Source organism: Drosophila sechellia, chromosome 3L, assembly GCF_004382195.2.
Source record: "Drosophila sechellia strain sech25 chromosome 3L, ASM438219v1, whole genome shotgun sequence".
Classification (NCBI taxonomy): domain Eukaryota; kingdom Metazoa; phylum Arthropoda; class Insecta; order Diptera; family Drosophilidae; genus Drosophila; species Drosophila sechellia.
The window spans coordinates 18,029,407-18,052,450 of record NC_045951.1 but is presented as its reverse complement, the minus strand read 5'-3'; the positions used below and the strand labels follow the sequence as shown (position 1 = coordinate 18,052,450).

Below are 23,044 nucleotides of genomic sequence, written 5' to 3'. Positions count from 1 at the left end.
TATTCTGGCAAATTATCTACTTATCGAATATATAATATCAAAAAACAATAATAAAAAATACATAGGAGCAAAAACATATTTTCGTTTCAATATATTTGGCAAGTGATTTATACCTTTTTTTCGCTTGCGGTTTGGTAATAAATTAAATTTTCCTTAAGCGGAATATTAGGATATTTTTTTCGAGTGCACTTAACGTCGTTTTCCTTGAAAACCACTGGAAAGCCTTTTGGGGGCATATTCTTCAAATAAAGAAACTCAACCAATCTCAGAGTTCTCGAGTTTATCCAGTCAGTGGTTTTCTTTATTCTCACCACATGTGATGGTTCTTTGGGATAGACCAAGTGCCATAAATATGCAAATCTGTTACGTGATTTCTTTTACAGATTCTGTGATCGTAAAGCAAGCTATCAAAAAAAGAAACCTCTAACGAAATACTTTAAATGGGAACAACGTTTTTTGGGGTACAGCACTATTAAAGATGAATTTTAATTTTTAAGTTTGGATTAATTTTATTGGATTTCAAAAATAACTACCAATTTTAACATTGAAAAGCTAATCTGTTACCGTAGAATTTTGATTATAAATCACTCAAGTGTTTAGCAAACATAGTTTGAAATGTTTATTGTGCAATGGATTTTTCCAATTAATTTATTCTATATGATTTTAAGCCACCTCCAGAACTCTCGATATATTAATCACTTTAAACATTTACTTAACCCATTTTATGCTGATTACGCCCCGCAATTAAATGTTAATTAACATGTTATACTTGCTGTGGGCTTTTTGTTTGCTTTGTCAGAGAAATAATAATAAATTAAAATTCATTTAATAAGTTTGCAAATTTGCATATTTAATGCATTCGTCAGTATCCCCTGGTCAAAAATCTGCGTGCCAATAATGACCCCCAATACGTCTCATTTTGTCGCCAAAATATCCCCTATTAAAGCGCGGAAGTCATTTAAAACGCATTTAAACGCCTGATTTTGCAACAACTTACAATGGGTGGAAAATAAAGGGTAATTTTAAGGGAAGCGAGGCATACGCCGCCTGTAATTTGCATCCACCTCGTGCATGTAATTTAAAACAAGAATGAACGTTATAGTCGGGTATCTCGACTTTAAGGTACCTGTTAATCTGCTAACAACTGGAAGAATTTAAAAACTTTGGAAATAGCAAATGAACAAATACCTAAACCAGGCAGATAATACAATGAATATAATCAAAAAATTTAACACTTAATGGCAACCTTTCGAAACAAACTTAAACAAATTGCATGTATCTAGAATCTGCATATCTATCTTCTAGTTCTTGTTGTTTTCGACTCTCCCACATCTTTAGAGTTTCGGAAACGCTAACAGGTACATACTTTTCAACGAATCTAGGTTACCCTGCCTTTTCGAGTAACGGGTATAATAAATTAATGAAGCGATGGAAATTTACAAAGGAAACATACCAAAGGAATGGCCTTCAGTGAGAAAATCCAAGGTGCTAGGGGAGCGTTTACATTTGACACATAAATTACAGGAGGGAAGTTGCATTCGACGCCCTGGAAATGTCGGCAATTATTTTTATTGTGCAAGACGCTTTATTAATTTTAATAAAGTTTATTGCTTCCTTAAGCCCATTTTTCAGTTTACTACATCGAATAATGCATTTATCTTACAGGCAAATAAATAAAGCACAAGTTCAAACATTGGGACACATTCAATTTTAACGTCACGCCTGTTGGTGAATAAAGTCCTTAAATGGTCTTTTAGATACCATTAGCCAGTCCCATAATTGTCGTTCACTCCTCAGCAGCTGACCGGCATTAAAAGTTTTTACTGTCCAGCTCTAATAGCAGTAAAAAAAGATGACCGTAATGGAAAGAAACATGGGAAGAAGCACGCCGACATTATGGCTTGATTTTCATACTCATATGAACAATCCTTGCCAGTTCTGGGTGAATTTTTTAGCCTTTCAAATTTTATGGCCTGGCATTAAATTGACGCCAAATGGCGTAGACAGCCAAGGAAGTGAGATGAAGGTATACATTTTATGCCGGGTTGCAGGAGGGCGGATCCTTCCGCCCCAGCTCCTTCTGCCACAACAATTTAATGGGCTTCAGCTAATTTGCTTTTTAATAAGAGATACCCGAGCATTCGCCATCAAACGGAGTCTGCAGTTTCAAGGAGGCGCTGGATGAGCAGGTGGGCGTGGCACGTAAGTAGAAAGCGGTAGAGGGACAACATATTGCATGTCCTGCTGAGAACCTGGCCCGCATACCGTACACAAAAAGCATGCACGGCATATAAAGCTATCAGCTTATTGTGCTTTAAATAAGAATAATAATAGTAACAAAAAATTATAGTTTTAAAGTTAATAAAAAGTAAACGAAAGTAGTAACATTTCTTTCAGAATGCAAATTTGTTTTTCTTCCACAATATATGTATAAAAATTCTTTTATATTTTGTAACCCGAACTTCTTATAAAAGGTTGTTAAGAAAATTGCGAGGTATCAGTTTCTCTTGGCTTTCTTACTCCGCTTTTATAAACAAAAAGAAAAATCGTCGGCGGCAACAATTCAATCCGAGTCATTCAACAACATTCCTCGGCATCACCCCTTTTATCGCCTCTACCCTCCGTATTTTAATGCCGTTTCCGGAGCTGCAGGATTCGCCGTGTTCTGCAGTGAAAACATTTAAAACGTGTATAAATCGGGAGTTTATGGTTGAAGCCAGAGCCCAAGCGGCTTTAAAAATTAACAGCTTTAATAATCTGCGCAAGAGCTCTTACAGAGAATAATAAATAAATACAAACAAAATAACCGCAGCTGTGAATTAATACATTAGCGGGATTGAAGAGTAAGCTGCTCTGTAAGGATTCACGAAAATTGATTACCAATGCGGATCGAGTGACAACAGAAGTCCAAAGTAAAGGAATATATGCATATATGGAATATCCAACATGAATAGCATTTTACACAATAACGTGTCCAATAAGATTACTTTAATTTAATGAAGTAACTTAAAGTATTGGTATTATGGTGTATTCAGATAAATCCCTCAGAATTCTTGTGCGCTTACTAAACATCTTTTAATTATCTTTCAGGTATCAAGGCAACCTATCCCCACCTCTGGAAAACTGGCAAAAACAAAGACGCCGCCTAATGGATTATGGGCGATTATTTATTTGGAATACAAATGCATGAGAGAGCATTTCAAAGCGTTGACGTCACAGATTTGAAAACAGCGAAAAAGATTGCATTGACACTTTCATAAATCGACGGTTGACTTATTACCGATAATTGGCTGGAATTGTTATGGCCTGGCCAGCGTATTTATTTATTTTCGTTCTTCAATCCACCCGACGCACCAGATTTGTTTGTAAACAAATGTGCTGCCGACATTAAAGAGGCCACCATCAAATGAAAAACCAAAGAACGATGAACATTAAACGCTCCGAATTGTGGGCATTAAAAAACCATTAACATAAAAACTAATACTAAATAATATAAGCACACGATGGCCAAGAAATCAGCGCAACATTTAGTGCCATTATGATGGGAAACGAACATATTTAAGGCACTGTTTCTTAACAGTGGCCAGCAAACAGGTAAGCTGTTGGCCAAAAGACCACCCACTTGGCCATGTTAAGCGTTAGCAGTTTTCGGAATCGCTTAACATTTCGATAGCAGAAGAAAAGGTGGATATATAGCACATATAGATACACGAACGCCACTTCGTATGAACAGCTGTTCGGCTGCTGCCTTTTAGCCACTCAATGGGCCATCATCATCATCGTATTTGATGTTAGACACTGAATTTCTTGGGCGGCTTCAGTCGTTGCCTGTCAACAAAACGATGCGAACGTGTCCAAAAGCCTTGCTCTTCAAGAAAATAAAAATTAATACTTGAATTTATTCGCGAAACGGACTGAAGAACTTTCGATTTTGGAGTCAAGTGGAAACACTACTGGCCAATTAAGCAAATCGTTTTCTAAAAGGCTAATTATATTCAAATTCTAACCGACCAAACGTAATTTTAAACAAGAGATAAAAACTCGTGAATATTTAATAAACCAGATATACGCACAAACTGCACATCAAAGAAACGTGTTCTCTTGCCCAGAAATAATCTTTACAAATCTAACAACACAAAAAAACTGCCGAAAAACGCAATTTGGCCAAGGTAAATATTATTTCTGCCATATCGTACTATAAATCTCCCTTAAAATGAACTCCAAGGTACTGCTCTCTGTCGTTCGGTGCATAAACACAAGTTACGATTCCCCTAAGCCATAATACATGTATACAAAATACTAAAAACAAAAAAACAAACTGAATAATACAAAAAGTGTCAAATTTATGCGAAGCGGTAAAAGACGACAGCCAGAAATTTATATGGCTTATGAGTTGAGTCGAGTCGAGTTGAGCTGAGCTGAAGGATGGAAGCCTTTCCATCTGGTCTGTGTGTGTGTGATTGTGCTTTAACCTCAAGGATTTTTATTTGCCTCCTGAAATGCTTTGAAATGCGGCAGAATTGTTGAATTGTTTTGTTTGCGTGGGTGTCAACTTGTTTGTTCTCGTAATTGTGTTGTAAACATATTTTGTATTCGCATTTGGGCCTTCTTGCTAGGCTAAAATTCCAGAATTCCAGCTCTTTGATGGCCATAATAACATAGAGTAATTGTTATCAGATGGTAGATAATCATTTTCCCAATGCAAACATTTTTTGAGTGCCTTAAATTTGTACAGGCTTACAAAGTTCCAAATTGTCCATAAAGAAATCTTGTTATAACTTGCCAGAAAGTTTACGTTAATTTATTATTTATAAACTTTATTTAAAGCTTGCCTAACTATCCTCCTACTCATTCTTACAACCAAAATCTCACTATAAGTCCAACTTCCAAGTCAAGGAGGAAAAATCATTTCGAACAAAAGAATGCTATGGGACATGTAATATTAAAGAGGCTCCGTAGTTGAGGATAAAAAGATAAAAAAGCTGAGATTTCTTGCCTTTGTTCCGCATATTTTGCCTTTTGTGACAAATAAAAGGAGACCAAGTCGCATATGCCATGTCATAAAAGTGTTTCGCGAACAGTAAACGGCATAAAAATCATCAAATCAAAAAGTGAATACGAACTATTGCCAAAATTGGCCAAAAAAAAAGTCTAAATCGACTTCTACATTTTTGTATCTTTTCTACTAATTTGTATAAATCAGTAGCCATGCTCTGCTGCTTTCGAGTATTTACTGTACCCACATTCATTATGTAGGTGGTTGGTATATATTGGCGGAAAAGGGCTTTATGTGCCAGCGAAATGGTTTGCCAAATTTGTCAAGAAAGCTGCATGAAAGGGGAATCCACCTGCACCTGCTGCACCCATGAAAGCAGATGGAATTCAGAATCCTTAGTGTCGATAGCGTTGCAATGCAAGTGAAACTTTCACTGCAGGGACTGTCAGAGTGAAATGCAGCATACTTTTGGGGGCAGATTGCCAAATATCTCACTGAGCCATTTTCGGTAGGGAAAAGCTGAAGAAGTGGGCCATTCCACTCCCGTTTCAACAATGCACAGTGGTCCAGAATTCGATTTTTTTGTCATAAAGTCTAAAAATTGAGCTACAGACTTGAAACTTTGTAAATTTTGTTGTTAAATCACAAATAGTTTGCGCACAAAATTTGGAGTCTGTGCGACCACGCCCTCTCTTGCCTCCCATATTAACTACTGGTATGACTCAGGACTCAACGAAATTTCATTGTTTTTTTTTTTAAAGGTGTGTATATTGTTGTTTTAAAAATAATCGCCCTCTTCTTCTTTTAGTTCTACATTATAAATTTCCGAATCTGAACTCGAATCAGAATCAGAATGTGAATCCAATATTTTGTCTCATGGATCAGGTTTAAAATTAGACTGTATTTCCAAAAGACTTATACTGCCTTCGGAAGAGGTTTTCCTATTTTTTCTCTCTCTTTCTTTTAAACAAATTGTTGATAATAGTGGGTCCAAGGAATCAATCGCTCTGTGGAAAATATCACTCATCCTATTGATCCGACTATTTTTCCTTGCATGTAATAGTCGGTCCCTTTTGTAAAGTTTATTCCAGGCTTCGCTCGCATTTTCAGTTTCCTTCTTAATCTTTCTCCTGCATTTTGGTAAGATAAGTTTCGGCGTCCCATTTGCTGGGGTGTCTTGGAGTTTTCAAAATCACTAACAAGAATTTTTATCTTAGACGCCATCCACTTGGTATGTTTGGAAATAAATCGGTCTAGTTGTCTTTTACACTCGGGCAGTTTTTTTTTAATAAATAATTCAAAATTTACTATTTTTTTGTCAATCTCTTCTGTCGTTTTCGATTCCTGATTATTGTTGTTGATTGCGGAACAAACGTAATCTGAAACATAACTTATTTGCCTATTGTTACGCCTCCAAATGTCCAGGAGGTCGCTATGTCTGAACTCGAACTTGCCTATAAAAAATCTAATTTTTAAGAAAACGAGCAAAAATGGGCAAAAGATATTACTTTACCGTGAAAGACAATAGTTAAAGGTACAAACTGACGTTTTTAACGTTTGTCAGAAATTGTCAGAAAATTAGTTATACTCCAAGAAACACAGGGGACACGTTAGAATTTTCTGTTGAAATACACATAAATTGGATGTCACACAACATAAAAACAGTACAACTATACATATATTACCTACATAAATTAAAAACATCACACCTTGGCATTTATTTTCCATATTTTACTATAATTTTTGGATGCGTATTAACGATTGTACTACGTGCAAAAGTAAGCAAATAATTTGGCTGGAATTGCATTCTCTCAATCAGCTGTTTAACACTGCACCTTTTAAAGCTCATAAAAAGATTTAGTGAAGCTCAATTTTGTCAATTTTGTTTTTGGTTTTTATTTATATGATCAATTTTCTATTAGAAAATAATTGCTAAATTACGATATATTGCCATAAAAATTTAGACTTTATGACAAAAAAAACGAATTCTGGACCATAGTGCAATGGAGCATCAAGACAAAAAGGCCAAATTAATAAACGACTAGAGAGGGTGCAAGAACGGAAGGGAGCCGCCTTTGGAGACCGCAACCTCAATGCAGATAATTAAATGTAATTACATAATGTGTTTGTATTTGCGACTCTTCTGTCTGTGCACTTGCCTTTGCTTGTGTGAGTAATTACGTGCTTATTGCGAGCAGCAGTATAAAAAACAACAACAAAACACCAACAATCCCGGACACACAATATAGCAACTATCTAAGCCCATGAGTTATGTTATTGCTCGATAGTCGAACGCCCTAATATATATTTTTTTTCAATGAAACAATTTTATGAACCTTATTAATACATAGAACAAGTTTTCTGCTTTAAATTTATTCAAATTTGACTGCATCTAATTTTGCGCCATTTATATGCTCAAATAAATGTGCGCAGCTAAAAAGGTGAAAATTGATAAAATAAAAACAGCAATCAAACAATTTTCAATTTGATTTAAAGAGCGTCGTTTCTTTGTGCAATTTTACCAATTATTTTTTGAAATACCCAGGTTTTAAGTTTAAAAACTGCTTAGCTTATAAACTAATTCGCAGTATAGTTACGGAATAAAATGTCCTAGTTAAACACCTTCATTTTAATTTGAGGATTTTGTAAAGGCAGCTTTATTTATTTCTGTATTGCAGGAATGGCTATGTGTAAATTTTAATTATCGTCAATGGTATTCGATAAGCACTTAATCTCAATTCATTTTTGCAGAAATTGCCTTTCATTATTTTCTTTGATGTATAAAATACATCAATTGTCTTTCATTATTTTCTTTGATAAAATATAAAATATACCGGAACCGTTTTCATTTAAAAAGCCAAACCAACAAATTGCATTGTTTTCGTTTAAATAAAAAATATAAGCCTTCTATCATGTCGCTCAACATCAGTCAGGAAACAAAAATACTTTTGAAAAAACAAATTAAGTTCATCGGAATCGCACAAACCGCTCAGAATGAAAGTGTAATTAAACTGCAAAAACAATCTGGCGAAAGTATCTGTGTATGAGTAAATATGTCTTTATTACGGCATAATGTGCTTCTGTTATTTGATAAGAGCTTATGACGATGACGCGCACGTTATTCGGGGATGGACCCCGCACCTCTATCCCCGCTGCGGAGTCAATAAAATGTAATTAAATCGACATTGTTATCACAAGCAGACTAACAAACACAGACAGACCCCCGCTAACACTATAGTGGTATCTATGCATTTGTATAAACAAAACAGATAGAAATGGCTTTCCGATATTACGACTCAAACGATACCCGCTATTTCTGTCACTTTGTGGGCCTATTAAAACTGATTTACATTTTTAATTTGTTTCGTACCAAAGATTGGTAAATGAAGAAGGCATTCGTTATTGCTTATTTGCATTTTTATTCATATTTAAAGAGAAAACAAAATAGGATATTTACACACCAAATTGCTAGGTAATAATAAAGTTTCTAACTTAGGGGAATATTTCCCTGTAATGATAGCAAACTTTGCTATCTGTTATTGTTTTTGTGGATATAGTTGCCGTTATTGTTCGTGCAACTCAATTGAACGAAGATAACAATTAAAATTGCAATTTTCTATGTTGGCAGCCGACTTGTTTGGTCCACTTAGACAACCACAATCACCAGATAGCAAGCACTTGGTTAGCAATTCTAATTGCATTTAAATTGATTTTAATAGTTGAGCACCCAAATGGCCGAATACTGGCCTAATTTTACCTGAAAATAAAACAAAGCCCATTAGCAGCCTATGCAAAACAAAAAATTAAGACGCCCGATAAAAGCATTTAACTGTAGAAAAAACAAAGTTCGCTTAGCTCTTATTGAAAAAATAACTTTTAAAAAAGTTCCCAGCTTAAAAGGTTACCAGAGGCAAATAATGAGCTCAAAAATTGATCTAAATTGGAAAAGGAAAAGTTTGCCAGCCGCAAACCAAATTAATTTCTCAGTTGGTCGCCACCATTGATGGAATAAAATTTCCAAACTAATTGTGCTATGTGAAATATGTAAAAAAAAAAACTGTTACAAAATGTAAAAAGTTTTAAGGGAAAGAGGCCAATTAAAGTTGGCAGTAGAATAAAATAGGGCCAAATTCTGACTTCTATTCAAATTTCATTCCTGACCCCGTAAGTTGTTTATCGCCACTTCAACTGCCCTTTCCGTATAGCTCTCATTGCCCATCTGAAGCACTTCCACTTTGATTTATAATTTTTTCGGGTTTCCTTTCGCCATTGAAATTTATCAAGTGCTATCACTTAGCCTCTTCCTGTAACGCTTTTAATTGAAATTTCAGTCAAAGGTGGTCCCGAAAGCTGTTAAAAAGTCTAACGCAAATGGTTGCAAAACGCGAAAAAGGATCGGGGAAAGCAAAGTGGCCCCAATGAGTTGAAATGAAATTAAAAGTTTTCTCGCGGATTGCCAACCGAAATTTAATAATTTAAATGAGCCCACAATTGCCTATCGCACTTGCAACAAAATAAACCAGACAAAATTGTACTCTTCCAAGGTCAAAGGATTAAAATGCCAGTAAATACAGTAAATAAGTAATGTTTTTGATTCAACTTTTGTTCTCTTTGAAAGTGAAAATGTGTTGTATTCAATACTTTTATTTGTAAAGCGTTACAGCATTTCAGTAGCAATTTGTTTACGAAGGAATTTTTCTTTTCGCTTGATCCTTACTCTACTTAACCTTAACCTTACTTAAATTTTGTGGCTGCCTTCAATCAGGTGAACTGATGGAAACGAACTGCAATGGATAAGAACGTCAATTACAACTTGCAATTACCCAAACAGATGCAATAACCAAAAGCCCCTATGTGTGAGGAGCTGCATATATATGAATCATCCCTTCAAAAAAACCTCTTTTTTCCTCGCAGCAAATGAAAATATCCTCTTGACAGGACTCCCGTCTCCCATCGATCTTCTTCTTCTTTTTTGCCTGCATTTTTCGACTGTTTTTCTGGGTACACTTGCAGTGGGTTGGGCTACACTTCCTTCGGCTGTCCATTGCATAATTCAGTCGAGTCCATCTTGTCCTTCTGCCTCCACTTTTTGGAAGCGACGAGAGCAGCGAGTGGGCGAGTGGTCAAAATACAGATTCGGACTCATACGTCAGTTCATCAAGCCGAGTTCAGTTTGGCAGTCCATATGTGTTTCGTCCTCGAATTGCCGAATTGCCCTGCCTTGCACCCAGTGCGCTAGGTGGCCCTGCATTATTGTGGTAGTTTCATTTCCAAATTGAGTCGTAGAATTCATCTCCTTGCCACTAGATTTCAATTCCTTACCAATTGAGAGTAGCCTTTAAAGCCCAAAAACGTTGGCATTAGTTGAATCATTTTAATTAGAGCGGAGCTACAACATTTTGTGGGATCATACCGAAGAACACAATTTCATTCGAAATTCACTAAAATTCAAGACACAAAAACATTTATATAATTTAGTTTTTAGTCACATATCCTTTACATAACTTTGTACATAGTGCAGGGAACTTAAGATGACAATCATATTATTGTTTCTATGAGTTTTTAACCTTTTTTCCCAGTGTTTTTTGCGGCAACATCTGTCACGTCATCGTGTCGGGCCAGGCGGTCCTGGTTTCATGGAAATGTTGGGCAAAATTGCGGGCACACACAACAGACCAATTCGGTAGGCGGTCCTGAGTTATGCGTGGATCTGTCGGCTTGGCTAAAATAGATGGGTAATGTTTGCATAATATGCACGTCATTTTGTATAGTAAATCAGTTGCGACCACTTTATGTTAATGGCTAATCATGGCACCTGTCAACGCGATATTTTGTGAATTTCGACGAAAATAAAATAGTTAAAAAATAATCTGTTATGCGCGGAATTTAGTTTTGTTGACAATCCTTAAATCTAACTGATTATATCAGTGAATCAGCTTGAAAGCATTTAAGCCTTTTAATAGAAATGATACTTCTCATTGGCCCTGTTTCATAAATTGCGTATAAATTTCTAGAATTTAATGAGAAATTTGCCGAAAATAGTAATCGCTGTTTAGTGGCTTAAAAATATAAGTTATTTACTTTGACACCAGTCCGTTCCACTTAGAAAATCTACAATACAAGGTACCCAGGGATGGAATTGTCCGTCCAGCCGATTGAAAACTTCAAAGTGCAACAAGTGTTTGGAGTCCGGGAAATTTATCGATGGCAAAACTTGTGCTCCCAGTGAATTACGACAAGTTGGTCCCTAGGGGAAAATTCTCGTGACTCCGCTTTTCCTTAACGTTTTCTTCTTCGCCGGACGAACTCGAAGATAAATGTTTGCAAGTGTTCGGTGCTGCTCCCCTCCAATTCCATAGGTGGCCCTTCAGCAATGTCCTTTGAGAAAGCAAGATATCGGAGCCAGGACACGGGCACAATCTGTGTAGGTTGCGAGTGGCGGAAAAATTTAATTGTGCAGTCGGGTGACTAATTGAAAACTTTCAGCTTGAATGATGAAAATAGGAAAAAACTCGCAGGGCAGAAAGCATTGAGAAATTGCTGCTGAAAGTTGAATTGTCTTGCTTTCCTTGCTTTTGTTGCCTGACAACCAGGAGAGCCCTTGTTACATAAAATCAGTAAAATGCTTTGGCAAACTATCGATTGCATAAAGTGATTCAGTGGGACTAATTATACTCGAGCTTTGTTCTCAATTGTTGGTGGCGACATGTGATAACGATTAACAATATAAACTTTTTAAGATACTTTATCAGTCGAATTTTCTATAATTATTGATTTTTGTCATGCCTCTAATAAACCGTATGCATAAAGGGAACAAAACTAATATTTCCACTAGATGTTATGCCAAATGACACTATTGCGTTGCTAACTTTATTAATCCCATCAAGAGCGAAACCATTTAGCATGTTTTATAGCCTCGTTCTTGGCCAGAACAATTTATGGACTCTTTTCTGCCGGAGTTTCCTGTATTCATTTGGAATATTTAGAGGCGCAGTCATCATTTTTATGGGTTCATGTTTCACTTAGCCAACAGTCGGTCGGTTATTTTGTGGTCATAAATTTTATGTCAACTTACTTAGGCTCTGTCATGTTCGAAGAGTAATAATTTTCGTGGGTCTGTTCGGTTAAACAATTTCAATGATCTGAATATAGGGTTTTAGTTTGCACCCATCCCATTTTCCTCCTCATATTTTTATACAGAATCATGTTTTGCTTCTGTGTCGCTGCTTTTTACGATGTTGACCTCCATTTCGACTTGTGTATATAGTGTGTTCTGTTCCGATACGATTTATTTGGACACTGTCCGTTTATCGCACCATCACGTCCTGTTTTCCGTTTCCTTTCAAGGAAAAGAGAATAAGTCGACAAATTTATTGCAGACAATCCTTTGCCGTACATATTTTTATTACAAGTCAAAGGCCGATGATGAGGTTGAGATATTTGTTGGGGGAAGAAAATTCTTATAGACTGCGTGAACGACTTGCAACTTTGTCACATTCCATCGGCATTTTACAAGCATTCCCCATCCACATATTTTCCATTTTATTGTTCAGTCATCCTACACATTTGCATCTTTTTCTCAACGTTTCAGTGCCTATCTGTGTGTAATAAATGTTATTTCATCGTACTCTATCTTGAGGTGCTCTATTCACACATAAATGTTAAATCTTTTTTATTCTGAAAATATACATTAACATACAATTTAGATACAGTATTTTATTGTATTTTTTTCCAAATATTTTTTGAATTTTATTTTAAGAAGAGCATCACTTGCTTTAAGCACAACTTATATCTTTCTCCATTTAAACGCTGACTGTAAAATGGTATATTCGTGTGGCAATTTAAGTAGCAATTGCTATGGAAATTTTGTATCTTAGAATCTCAAAATATAAAATGGCGAGAAAGACCCTTAAAATGGGAATTGCTTGTTATTATTTATTATTGTTTAATTTCCCAAACCTGCACTTAATTTCGTTTATATTTTCGCTAGTTTTGCCTTCATAAATTCTAAATCACTTATCTTGCTGCTGTTTTTCTTGCTTATTTGTCAACGATTTCGTGACACAATTCTGCTCACGCACGAGCTGTAAGCCGTAACCAGGATGAATATGAAAATCAAAAACGGAAAAATCCACAAGCAAATAAGCCACTGCACTGGATATGGGAACCCACTAAGTTATCTTTAAATTCAGCACGCGCTTTTCAGGGGTTTTCCCAGCTCCCTGAATTTCCCACACCCGCTGTCGCAGTCTTAGTCCGTTTTCATTTCCATTTCCCCTCTGCTACCATAGTTTTCAACCTCGTCTAGACACTGATTTGAGTTGATTTCGCTGTTGCTGGATTCAGCTCTCCCCGCGTTCCCCTGGCCATAAATTAATTTATTGTCTAAATGGTGGGGGGAATCTCATAGTGGATATACCAAAATGGGGCGCTTTGGGCGTGACACATTGTTGACGCTGACATTAAATGTTGCTGAAAGAGCGCGTGGCTCATTTTATTTTATTTTTATATTCTGCGTGAAAATTCATCGCCAAAAGGACGGCTATGCCACCTTTCTAAATCGATTTTGGTATTTTTTTTCGGGCGGCAGACCGAAGCAAAAATTGAGTTATTGAGGCAGCAAATGTTGAAAAAAATAAACAATATTTGTAAGCGAGAAAATAGCATGAAGTGGACTTTTAAATTCTACTATTTTTGTCCTATAAGTAAAGTACTTGCAGGTCATAAACATGAACGACAAAATTTAAGGAATAAATTACATGTTTAAATGAACAAATAATTATGCTTAAAAATGAGTAAAAGATGCCTTAAACATGCAAATAATAAAAATATTACTTTACTTTATTTCACTTACTTTATTACTTACTTTACATATTTATTGTTCTTAGAATAACTTTTTATTATAGATTTATTACTTTTAATAGTACCCAGATAATTGTGACATTCCTGTTCAAAACCTAGCCTATTTCTTCATTTTTGATTTCGTTTTAAAGACGCTTTATATAAATATTAAATGTACAGCATTTTTGTAATTTCTTTATATCTTTTTTTGGTGGAATCCAACCTCACACGATGTCATACACACACAGACACACACCCTGGGTAGCTGTAAAAGTAGCGTGTCCATGGGGCGCGGCCCGCCCCTTACAAAGTTAACAAAGTGCCTTTCATGTAGGCGTTTTATTTTACCTTAGCATTTTCCTTTGTTTTCGTGCACTTTATTTTGGTTTCTGTGAAAAATTCATGAAAATGGTAAATGCTTGCTTATGTCTTTGACTGCTATTGTTTACATATTGTTAATAAATTATATTTTTAGTATCCCACTCTGGGACGGCTTTCAATTTTTTATGTCTTTCATTTAACTCACTTAAAGCAGAGAAATGAAATTTTCGGTAAAATTGTGTTTTTCCCTCAAGGGATGTGTACAAAATTGTTTTCAAGGGTAATCCAGATTCCTGAAAAATTGAACGGACTTTCAAGGCCTCTCCATTAATGGAAAATAATCCTTAAGCTAAATTTGAGTTTTCAAGTCATACAAACATAAATAAGTTGACCTCTTCAAAGTTAGCTACTCTCCTACTGGACTATGATGGTTGCAGTAATGTGAATAAATAAGTTAAATCATTTTGTTGCATCACCTTTTTAATATATTTTATTAAATTGTCTACTAAAAATTTGTATTTACTTCCCAATTTTAATGCTCGTTTTAATTTGTTGTCTCCCTGCTAAGTACGAGATTTATATAAATCCTGATTTTGATGTCCCTGCTATTAGCATAAGAAAGCTCCGCGGGAAATGGTCCAGTATCATCCCGCCGAGGGTTACGGATCTCTACGCCCTCCGCTTTTGGTCTATCCACTGCGGCTTATTTATGCGCGCATGTCGGCGTTAAATTGGATAATGGAAATTGGATTCGAGCCGAGGTTTTCTGGCCTAAACGAAAACGCCCGGCCCGAAGGCCGTGTTTATAACTGAAACTTTCTGTGGCCAAGTCGATGGCACTTCACTTGATTACGGGCCCACAAGGGCAAGGCCGTCAGACGATGGCGACACGTGTGTCTCGACACCTGTTGAGGTGGGATAAATCAGGGGGAAATATTAGGAAAATACGGGGAAAGGGGGCAGGAGGTCCGGGCCATCTGCCCTACGCCAACATCGCCTTATTAATATTAATGAGCATATGGTGGGGGCGAAATGACAACAACCAAAGCAAAACTTTCCGTGGCCAAGATCCGTCCCTATCTTCATCGATGGATGCCAACGTCATTTACGATGTGCGAAAATAAATATTTAATTATTTATAAATCATGACCTGGCCAAACGACAATGACGTAGCACCCGGAATCCAGAATCCGGAATCCAGGTGAGAACGTGATCGCTCCGCCGCCGCACGAATGAGCAGATACGGACGGCTTTGGCCGGATTCAAGTCGAGACCTCGAACATGGTGTAAATACATAAATTATGGCAACATATTTTGTGAGGCGTCTACTAATTCAGGTATATGTGGGAGGTAAACGTATGGAAATTGACATCGTAATTCATTCTATGAAAACCTAAAAAATGATATAAGCTTAAAGAAGTGCCTCTAGTTTAATTTATGTAATTTTCTGTACACAACACATGGTTTATATAAGCAGCTTTCCGGTTTAAACAAACTTCAACTTAAGCCACTGAAGAAAGCCATTTCAATAAGTCATTAAACTTATGAAAGCATCTTAGGTTTTATTCGCTAATCCCGATGCAATCAGGGCTCAGTTGGTTGTAAGTGAAATACACTCACACGCCATTCCTTAATTACTTTGATTTTAGTTTAGCTTCTCGATTGGATGCAGCTAATCACATTCATTCGTGAAATCGCATCATGATAGAGCTCAACAAACATTAGTTGGCCAATCGGCCTAATTCACCCATGTGCAAATGGATACATGATTCCCTGCCAATTCCCTCGCATTAATGGATGGTTAGAGGTGAGCTATTTTTGTGCATTTACCAATTAACTTAGTTGACATAAGCCGATTTGGCGTTTATTTGCGGTTCGAGGGTTGCCTAACAGATCGAACGAAATTTTTAATTAAGCAAATGGCTTCCTCACTCGGAAATCAAAGGAGCATACATATGTCGGTTTTTATGCTTGGAAAAACAAATCAAATGAACGCTCTCAAAAGTTGAAAAGCCGAAGAACAGAGAGCTCCTAAGTGGAACTTAACCGTGCACCTCACGATGGAAGTGAAAATTTATGCCACAGACGACCAGAACAAAGCCGAGCAGGAAGATGCGGAGAGAGCAAAAGTGTAGAACCGGGGAAAATGGGAAACTCTATGCATGACAATGACTTTGGCCAATGAGTGAGAAAGATAACAGCTAAAAGTTTGCCCACCGTGCTCAGGTGGAACAAAGGCGCTAAAAACAAAAAGGTATTTTTCACACGAAGAAAGAAAATACATTAAATTGTGTCGGGTTCTTCACTTCAGTTTTTCTTAAATTTAACAAAGTTTTGCTAAGCAGCATCAAATTTAAATAAAAATGTAAATTGACTCAGTCCGGTCCTGGGATTAATCTTCATTCACCTTAAAGGTTAAACATTAAGGCTTTGATAATCTCAAAAAAGCAATAAAATTACAAAAGCCCAAAAGCAATAATCATGTATCCTTCTCATTGCCTTGTTGGGCCACTCTACAATCTTACCTGCATCCACGGACATAATGCATGCTCACTGCACCTAATATAGCAAGAGTTGGCCATGTCATATTGGCTCATTAGGAACGAACAATGGCCCTGCTGCTGCCAATTATGGTTTCATCAGTCACTTGGTTATAACGCAACCATCCGAACCCCTCCTTTTTGGGGTGTCCAAACGCAATGCACATGGAGGGAATAGCCCAAATCACATATCTTGTGCTCCACTGGTTGGATCAATCGGTAGTCAAGCGTTTTATGTCCTTTGTGAGCGGGTGTGGAAAACGGGGTCGGACTTTTGTTAGGCTTGGTGCCATCATCGTCAATGGCAACATGTTTAGCAATTGATTGCTAACCTTGTTTGTCCCGGCCAGAAGCTGGCTGTCCAGTGAACGAGACCAGACAACAGGACACGCTCACTGTCAGGACATTTTCGAGTGGCCACTCCACTCCTTTTGACCATGCCATAATTATCGGCACATATGTCCGTCTAATCAAGGTGCGGAGAAACAGTTCACGAAATTAGTCTTCGGTCCTGCCTTGGAATATTAAAGAAGTGTTCATTTGGAGCTAAAACAATTATAATTGTTTTTTAGCATGAATACAATCCTATTAATAATCCTACCCAATAAGAAAGCATACACAACAGTATAATATTTTTATTTCATTTATAATTTAATCTTGGCCAAACTAATATTTTTATAATACTATATATAAGAAGAACTCATAGATCAAAGGTAAAAATTCCTGACCCGCTTTTTCGCTCAGTGTACCAATTATTATGTGGCTGGCATCAAAGCATCTGCATTCTAGGCAATTAAGGAGCTTAATCCAGGGGGGTTGAACTTTAACCCGATCGGGTGGCTAGGTCGTTAGGCACAGCTGGTGTTGACCCACTTAATTCGGACTGAGAAGCGATCATAAATTCCGTGGCGATTCGCGCAGTTTATCTAACTAGGATTACGCCAATTAATTAATCAACGGAAATGCTATCTGCCTTGACTTTCCTTTGAATGGTGGGGGGAGTTTCCGCCCTCGCGGCTATTTCCCTTCACTCGGCCTTGGCTTGCTGTAATGCTGGCTTTTTGGCCAACGAAAAACTTGAGTTCACTTCTTATTGGCGTGTTTTTGGCCAATGTCTGCTTAAGTTTTGGCTTGGCTACTGGCCGAGAAGTTTGCGACCTTCGTGAAGCTGTGTGGTATATATGTTCTGTGGTTTCTTCTGCCGCAAAGTTTCCATGTTTCACGCCATATGGACGACGTTTTACTACAACGCTTGTGTTTATTCATTTTTGACGTAGCCCGGGGTTCTTTGGAAACCTCAAAACAAATTGCTTATTAATTGTGGGCCAAAGTTTTGCGAAGAGAACTTTAAAATAAATCATTTCATTTGGTAAAGCCCAATTAGAGAAGTTACATCATTTTCAAAGGACTAAGTGACAGCCATTGTTTGTATTGCATGATAATGAATATTTTGAGTGATAGTTGCTTGAACTTTCAGGACACTTTTTAGTATTGCGGACTCATCCCATCAAACTGTTGACTCATTTCAAATTCTATTTAATTATATTTCTGGCCGTGGCACGAACAATAAATTGAGTTTATATGAATTACGCCTCTTCTTGTGGTCTCACTTTATGAAAAAGTTAATTGCGTGTAGTTGTTGGCGTTGTTAGATGGATTCTTGTTGTGCCGCTTTACTCTCCGCTTTTTTACTTCATTTTCACTAGCTTTTCATTTTTCACCCGCCGGAAAGCGAATCATTTTTTCGCACGCGAAGAAGGCAAACACAAGCAAACGAGCAGAATTTCATATAGTTGATTGCATTGTCTGCAGGAAGATGTTCGCACCATGATGCAGGACATACAGGACTCCGAAGAGGATGGTGTCGTCCGGGGCAGGGATAGTCTCATGAAATGCTGATAGCATGCGCTCAATATTGTCAGTAAATAATACGCGCTTGTTAGAGCCAACTGCATACCAACTAAACTGAACACAGTGAGAATAAACATAACAGAAAGCTGAATCTGCTTAATATCTACTTCCATAAATTTGTACTAAAATCTTAATACTTTTTAAGGACTTGTTCACTTATCTCACTAAAATTCGGTTTTAAATAATAATTATGATTAAAAACATATATATTTGAAAACTTCTCAAATATTTCTGTTTTTTAAAGAAAATATATTTTTATATGTATGTTTCATTTGGTTGCTGAAAACCTGTGTTCGTAACTAATCAATCTTTGTGGGCTATCCACATCTCTTCATTGCAGAAACCGCAGCGTGCAACATGTGACGTCACAGGCATAAAGTATGGAGAGCATATTAAAATATTTTCCATTTAGCTGGATTAGCATGCATTGTCGCATTGACTGCCACATAACAAGTGGAAATTAGCAGGCAGCTACTGTAGCCAAATCGAAATGGAAGGTGGACGGTGGCGAGGAGGAGGAGGAGGATGTTTGGGCGGGAAAGCCATCATGGAAGGACACTCGACACCAAATGGGGCAGCTGCAAGCCGCAGAAACAGCAGCACAAGGACCAACATCGCGACCAACGGCTGTGTCCATTCGGGCATCCTGTTATTTGTGCTGACAGCGATGACACTAACGAGCTTAATAACGCCCACAGAGCAGCTGGCAGTGGCGCCAAATGGAACCACTCTGCAGCAACTGGAGTCCGTGGAGTCCGAGTCGTATCCATCCATAAATGGCACTCTGAATGAAACAATGGTGACCAGTGTGCGACCCCACCTGGACCACAGGAATCGACCGACGCAGCAGAATGGCAGTCACTATTTGGAGTACGACGATGATGGCCCGGACTGTTCGTACAGCTACAACTTCATTCTGAAGCTCATCACGATGATCCTGTACGCACTGGTCTGCATCATTGGGCTGTTTGGCAACACCCTGGTGATCTATGTGGTGATGAGGTTCTCCAAGATGCAGACCGTAACCAACATATACATCCTGAATTTGGCCATCGCGGACGAGTGCTTCCTGATCGGCATTCCCTTCCTGCTCTACACAATGCAGGTGGGCAACTGGCCCTTCGGCAACTACATGTGCAAGGCCTACATGGTGAGCACCTCGATCACCTCCTTCACCTCCTCGATCTTCCTGCTGATCATGTCGGCGGATCGCTACATAGCCGTGTGCCACCCCATATCCTCGCCACGCTATCGAACGCCTTTCGTATCCAAGTTGGTTTCGGCCTTCGCCTGGATGACATCGGTGCTGCTGATGCTGCCTGTTATCCTTTTTGCCAGCACCGTGCAGTCGAGCAACGGCAATGTGTCCTGCAACATCGAGTGGCCAGACACCCAGAACTCGCACACCGATTCCACCTTCATTTTGTACTCCCTGGTCCTGGGATTCGCCACTCCACTGACCTTCATCCTGGTGTTCTACTGCCTGGTGATCAGGAAACTACACACCGTGGGACCCAAGCACAAGTCTAAGGAGAAGAAGCGGTCTCACAGGAAGGTCACCAAGCTGGTGCTTACGGTAATATTATATGACATTTTGATTAGTTGCGGAACTTACCCTTCCGCGTGATTATGTTCAGCTTTATAAATATTATTATTATATTGTGTATATATTCTCGATCGACTATAAATTAATTGTTTTAAATGTATATAAATAAAGAATTTTGTAATATTTATTGAATAGAATTTATTGTTTTTTGATTTCTCCACAGGTCATAAGTGCGTACATATTTTGTTGGCTTCCACACTGGATTTCACAGGTAACTAATTGTATACATTACAGTCTAAAAAACAATTATCTTTGTGTTCTTTAAGAGGTTTTAAAGCCATTTGCATATTATTTTATCCTTTTAGATTGATTTTTAAATTATTTTTTCCTTTCGTTAGTTGTACGTTTTTATATAGCTAAAAAAAATTAAGAGACTTCTGGCGCTTGGCATGAACAGGACTTATTTGCAAGAGCATTTGTAGATTCGTTTTCTATTGAATATTTTCCAGGTCGCTTTGATCAGCTCGGCTCCTCAACGATGCGCATCTCGTCTGGAGCTGGCCGTCTTCCTGGCCTGCGGATGCCTTAGCTACTCCAACTCGGCCATGAACCCAATACTCTACGCCTTTCTGAGCGACAACTTCAAGAAGAGCTTCATGAAGGCCTGCACATGTGCTGCCCGCAAGGATGTGAATGCCCAGTTGCAGCTGGAGAACAGTTTCTTCCCCAAGTTCGGCAAGGGCAGGCAATCGGAGCGCCTTCTCGGTGGCAATGGAAAAGGTGGCGCACAGCGTGGGGCATTAACCAAGAACAAGTGCTTGGCGGCAAGAAACAACAATGCTCCGATGGCCACTACAACGACGACGACAACCACCACGACGGGCACGGATGCGGTGACCTGTCTCCAGCCGCCAGTACAACAGGTGCCAGCTGAGATCCAGGTGGGAAATCCGGCAACCGTGCTGGTGGTCAATGCTGAGACCAACAACTGTAAACCGCCCGTGCTGCACACGGACTTATAAGACCGGGCTCCCTCGATGCCCCTGGAAACGGTGGTCTTCATCGCGCGGAGGTGAGACCATCAAGTTGAGCTGGACCTCGATACGGCCATCGATCGCCAGCTAGAGAGGCAGTCGGAATGCTTGCTATAGGTCGCCTAAAATGATATTAACATTTTATACCATTACGGCAGAGCTTTGCAAAAACGGGTAAATTTAATCCCATTTTTATATGATCGAATCTCACCAAGAAGAAATTTTAAAAAACCCGAATAAATAATCCTTTGTTTATTATTAATTATATATATGTAGATGTATAAGCTGTTGGTATATTTATCCCTACTAACAGGCCGAAGTAGTTTTTCGAAACTTTCTCAACTTTTTACATTTTTTCATAACGAAAGTATTTAAATGCTGGTTTAAAAAGTATAGATATTAATAAATAAAAGTAGCTATTTAATAAATAAACAAAGTTCTGATATAATAATAAATAGTTTGTTAGGAACTTTAAGTTGTTCTAGTTCTTATGACAGAAACAGAAGCCACGAGGCAAGGAAAGCAGTTAACTGTAGCTAATATCATATGTTTACCGTTTTCGCATTTGCGTGCTTATCAGATAAGGGTTTGTATAAGTTTATCATACAGAGTTAAAAAGTGTGCATTCTTTAACTGTCGTTTTCAGATTTACATACTCCTGTAGGATATGATTAAAAACATTTTAGTGTTGTTATGCTAGAATAAGTTTGTGTAGCTGGTTGTGGAGCAGTTTGAAAATTGGTAAAGGAACGAATGTTAGCCAAAGGTTTAATCTTAATGTTCAAGAAAAGACTTTGGAGAGCCATTTAAATTTGTATTTAATGTCAACTATTTGCAAGGATCCACTAAAGTAAAAATCTAAATACAAATATTCCATAAATGCAAATAATTCCATTGGAAATAAAACTTACAATGTACTCAATATAAGCTCTACAAATCGAATTAAACTGCAATGTGATTGTTTAAAAACCATGAACGGAAAAAAGGACAATTTGCATAACGATTCATAACCATAATCTTATACGAAGATTAATTAGCTGTGTATATTTTATTTTACATTAAGCTTAAGAGATAAATGTAACATTTTTCAATTTTAAGTGTAACTTAATTGAAGCTAATCGTAAGTGCTTAAAAATCTAAATAAAAATAAACAGTATTTTAAAAGAATCCACAAGCTTCCACAGAATGGTTTTCTTTCCTCACAACAGGTATCAACAATAATTTTATTTGTTTACTCTCGCATGGAATGGTTTTATTTCTTGATTTTATATTTCTGGCACGGCTCGGTCGTGCGTGAAACATAAGTATGAAATTATATAGAGTTATGGTATATCTTTTCCATTTAAAATGGAGACAAGCAACGAAAGAATTGTCAACATAAAAACAAAAACTATTTTCATGCTTCGTCTAATGTGCAACTTCTTTTGACCATTCCCCACATCTGCAGCATATAAAGGCAATACAAAACGGGCGGAAAATAAGGTGGCACTGGAATATTGCAAGGAAAATGCAATGAAAAACTCCGGAACATATAATGAAAGCTTCACAAAAACCTGAACAAAGGAAAAGCAAATAAAGCAACATAAAGTCTTGAACTGACAACCAAAGAAATTGTAGTGGAAGGCAGGAAGGGAAAGTGGGAAAAACTGCCCACAGGACAATGACTTTTCCGACAGATGGTGAATTATAAAAGCAAGAAAATTAAGTAAATATTCATTTTGCAAGAAAAAGCAATAATGGTAACTCGATTATTACAAAGTAAGAATGAAACTTTTCGATCTTAAAATAACAATCCGTAATGGGAAATTTAAAAGTGCAAAATACTCACACCTCCATATTTTCCCCAGATAGATAG

General features: G+C 37.5%; 1 protein-coding gene across 1 annotated transcript; it reads left to right on the top strand.

Annotated features, from left to right (window-relative positions):
• Positions 1-3,836: 3,836 nt before the first annotated feature.
• On the top strand, positions 3,837-22,356 carry LOC6618309 (somatostatin receptor type 2). Its single transcript, XM_002042546.2, has 4 exons — positions 3,837-4,169; positions 18,950-20,185; positions 20,379-20,426; positions 20,665-22,356. Exons 2-4 carry the CDS (start codon positions 19,100-19,102, stop codon positions 21,175-21,177), a joined length of 1,647 nt encoding a protein of 548 aa, XP_002042582.1. The 5' UTR covers positions 3,837-4,169; positions 18,950-19,099; the 3' UTR covers positions 21,178-22,356.
• The last annotated feature ends 688 nt before the right edge of the window (positions 22,357-23,044 follow it).

Coding starts and splice junctions, on each gene's coding strand:
- LOC6618309 (XM_002042546.2), top strand. CDS start 19,100: ATGGAAGGTGGACGGTGGCGAGGAGGAGGAGGAGGATGTTTGGGCGGG. Junction 20,186..20,378: donor TCACCAAGCTGGTGCTTACG/GTAATATTATAT, acceptor ATTTCTCCACAG/GTCATAAGTGCGTACATATT. Junction 20,427..20,664: donor TTCCACACTGGATTTCACAG/GTAACTAATTGT, acceptor AATATTTTCCAG/GTCGCTTTGATCAGCTCGGC.